The 3,403-nt window shown below is 41.7% G+C and overlaps 1 protein-coding gene across 1 annotated transcript; it reads left to right on the top strand.

Moving 5' to 3' along the window:
- The first annotated feature begins 1,311 nt into the window (after window positions 1-1,311).
- ddit4 (DNA-damage-inducible transcript 4) lies at window positions 1,312-3,014 on the top strand. The gene is made up of 3 exons (XM_028431050.1): window positions 1,312-1,463; window positions 1,682-1,912; window positions 1,997-3,014. Exons 2-3 carry the CDS (start codon window positions 1,732-1,734, stop codon window positions 2,494-2,496), a joined length of 681 nt encoding a protein of 226 aa, XP_028286851.1. The 5' UTR covers window positions 1,312-1,463; window positions 1,682-1,731; the 3' UTR covers window positions 2,497-3,014.
- The last annotated feature ends 389 nt before the right edge of the window (window positions 3,015-3,403 follow it).

Below are 3,403 nucleotides of genomic sequence, written 5' to 3'. Positions count from 1 at the left end.
CATGACTGTGGTATTTGTAAATTGCTTTGCCTGGTGGATATATCGTATATCGATATATCGTACGTACACAGATGACTAAATCTTGATGTTCATTTGAAGTCTTTAGTGATGTGGTTGTTTTCGTGTCTTTCTTCTATCGCACCGACCTCAAGGAAACATGCAGATCTTGGTGTCTTGCTCAGGGAATGATTGTTTTCAGACAAATGAAGGGTGGGACAATACAGAATGTACTGTTCTCACTGTAAAGACGGCCCTGGATGTTTTTTTCTTTTTCTTTTTGCAGGACACGCCTTCAGCTACAGCTTAAATTTCCTTTTCCAGAGGTCAATAGTTTGTTTTATAACACACTTTCAAGGAATCCATTTTATAACTTGTTGCTCAGAATGTTTTTTTTTCTTTGTACTGAGGCCTTTCGTACTTTTTACTAGTTAAGATTTTGTTGTTAAAAGAAAGTTGTTTTTTTTGCCTACCAAAACTTAAAACATCCCCCTGAGAACATACTGTACCCACACGTGTTTATGTCTTTCAGTTCCTCTCCAGCACAGTACAGTCTATCCCACGCCTACTCACGTGCAGCATATATCTGGCTGCTCTCCAGTATGCAAACAACATCCTACAGAAACACTGCAGCTATGTGTTTTTCTGTTATTCACATTCACTCATGTTCCGGAACTTGCTCCATGAAATCAGCTCTGCTGTTTAATTCATAACAATGGCTGTTAAATAAATATAATAATAATAGAATATAAAATATAATATAGGGAGACATGAATACATGAATTGCTGCAAAAGAAAAGTGTCACACACACACACATTCACACACTCATTTCTCACAACATTTTTAATGATGTAAATGCCAGTGTGATACCATGTAGCTCACTGTGTGTTGTTTTCATCTCTCTGGTGCAGATAAAAAATTCTGATGTAATGGTTGAGCAAAACAGGTGACGTAATGTTCAATGCAACACTGAGCCAGCTGAGCCCGGCCCTGCAGTGGACTTTAATCTGCACTGCGAGGAACAACTGCACATAACAGCAGAGCAGTATATAAATACCTTTATATTATATTATAAAGAAATAACATAAAGACAATATGATCCTTGCAAGTCCAGGCAAGTCTCTGTACATTTGCACAACAACACCGTGGTCTGCTATTCATCACCCCAACCCCCCCTCCTCATCCTCCTGTTTGTCTTTCTTCTCTGCTGGCATGTTACCAGGCAAGACACAGCTCAGATGGCGTGCCTCTCTTTTTGATTGGCTCTCTCGGCTGAAGGGGCGTGGTCTAACGAGGCCATATATAAACATTGTTGCAGGACAAGACTGCAGAGCTTGGCAGCTGGTGAGGGGAACAGACGAGAGGCGGAAGTTTCCAGACAGTAGCTCTTGCAGACAATAACGACTCAAGAACTCATTTTCTACAGCTACAGCCAACTGTAACAACGAAGACTTCAATCTTAACTGTAAGTATTTTGTTTGCCAGTTTTGTCATAGCTAATTTGAAGTGAAACAGATCCTAGGAAATGTCAATTAAAAATGTTGTTGCTGCATACATTTCAGTTGCTGCAAAATAAATTAAATTCCAGCCATTTGTGTTTCATTTTAATGTTAAACTGTGAATAATGGTAGGAATGAATGTCAGTAGTTGAATGCTTATCTGCTTTCTTTGTTTCCTCATAAGCGGCTGAACCAAGAGCAGCTGATACTGTGCAATACACGGAGAGGACCAGCATGCCTGATCTCTTTACACCCACCGATATGGGCACCTCACCTCCTTCTCCAGTGGACAGCAGTCCCAGAAGGCTGTCCTGGGGCAAACTGGTCCAAAGACTGGCTGATTTCAGCACATCTCCTAGCAGCAGCATTGAGTCGGGGTCCAACAACGGCAGCAGGAGTGACCTCTCGGACTCAGGTAAACAGCCCTTCAAACCTCTCTAATCCTTTGTCTTCTTTATGTGTGTTTCAAGATCTTTAACCTGTCCTGTTTCTTCTTCAGGATCAGATGTCTCCGGTGATCTTTGTCCCTCTAACGATGACCTGTTTTATGATCCAATGGAGGAGATGATCCTAAAAGAAGTGGTGGACCTTATTGCACGAAGCCTCAGAGAAGCCAAAGACTCAGACTGCGCCTTAAGGTGCACCAAACTGCTCATTCCTGAGAAACTTCTGGAGCACATCGGACAGGAGCTCCTCCACCTGGCAGCTAGTGAGCCCTGCGGTTTGAGAGGGGCTCTCATTGACCTCTGTGTGGAGCAGGGGCCAGTGTGTGAAAGCATGGGACAGCTATCTGTAGACCCCTACCTGGTCCCCACCTTTGAGCTGACTCTGGTGTTGAGGCTCGAGTCAGGCGGCCTGTGGCCTAAAATTCAAGGACTTTTTAGCACAAAGTCTCCTTCCACTCCAGTGGTGAGACAAGCTATTAAACTTAGCACTGGTTTCCGTGTGATCAAGAAGAAACTGTATTGTTCTGAAGAGCTGCTCATTGAGGAATGTTGAGAAATGCAATGCAAAAGGGACAGAAAAAGCTCACAGAAGGGCCTTATAACTGTAACTACACGTATGTGATTCCCTCTGAAGTGTAAGGATGGACTGTCATGATGTAGCCTGCGGTTCCCATTGTAAAGGAGCTCATGTTTATGGTACCTGGAGCAGCTGCTGCTCACTGATCTTCCTATTTTTAAAGTGTCACCATTATGCTATGTCTGGTAAATAGGTATTTTTTGCAAGTGTGTACCTCAGTTTCTATGGAAACCATACTGTGGCAGCTAGCTATATTGTTATCATCATTGCATTCTTTCTTTTTTATACGTGGCCGTTTGATCTACCGTACTTGGACGCAAACTGAAGAACCTTCAGTTTAAGAGTCCAGGCCTACACGCATAGTGTGTAAGCATTTTCAAGTGTGATCCTGTTTTTGTGTGAAACGGTCCAGCTTTCCTCTTTATTTGATATTCAAATACTCATTGCACTGTTTTTGTACTTTCATGGTAATAAATTATTTTTTTATAACAATATCTTTTCTGTTGTCTTTTTTCATGAAGTGTCATATATTATGAATCACTAATCAGGGCCGGACTACATGGTCTACATGCTCGGTCTGTGCTCACGTTTTTTCTGTGGTCCCTGTCCTCTGCATTCTATTTAAAGCAACTTCAAAGAAACCTCTTAAAGGTTCCACCTGGGGCTTTGATGACCCAAAAATAAATAAATATGCATTTATTTATTTTGTCTGTCTTCCTTGGTGCCCAGGAGACAACAAAAGTACTCTAAAAGGGTGCCTTCCTGATGGATTTTTACCTCTTATAGACGTCATTTCTGTATCTGTGCTGTGCTTTTAAAGCTCTTTGCTAGAAAGCATTACATAACATTCATCAGATTAAAGGAATGAACATTAAAAGGGCTT

The sequence above is a fragment of the Parambassis ranga genome, chromosome 19 (genome assembly GCF_900634625.1).
Source record: "Parambassis ranga chromosome 19, fParRan2.1, whole genome shotgun sequence".
In the NCBI taxonomy this organism is placed as follows: Eukaryota; Metazoa; Chordata; class Actinopteri; family Ambassidae; genus Parambassis; species Parambassis ranga.
The sequence above is the reverse complement of the archived record's forward strand: the minus strand, read 5'-3'. Positions and strand labels throughout refer to the sequence as shown.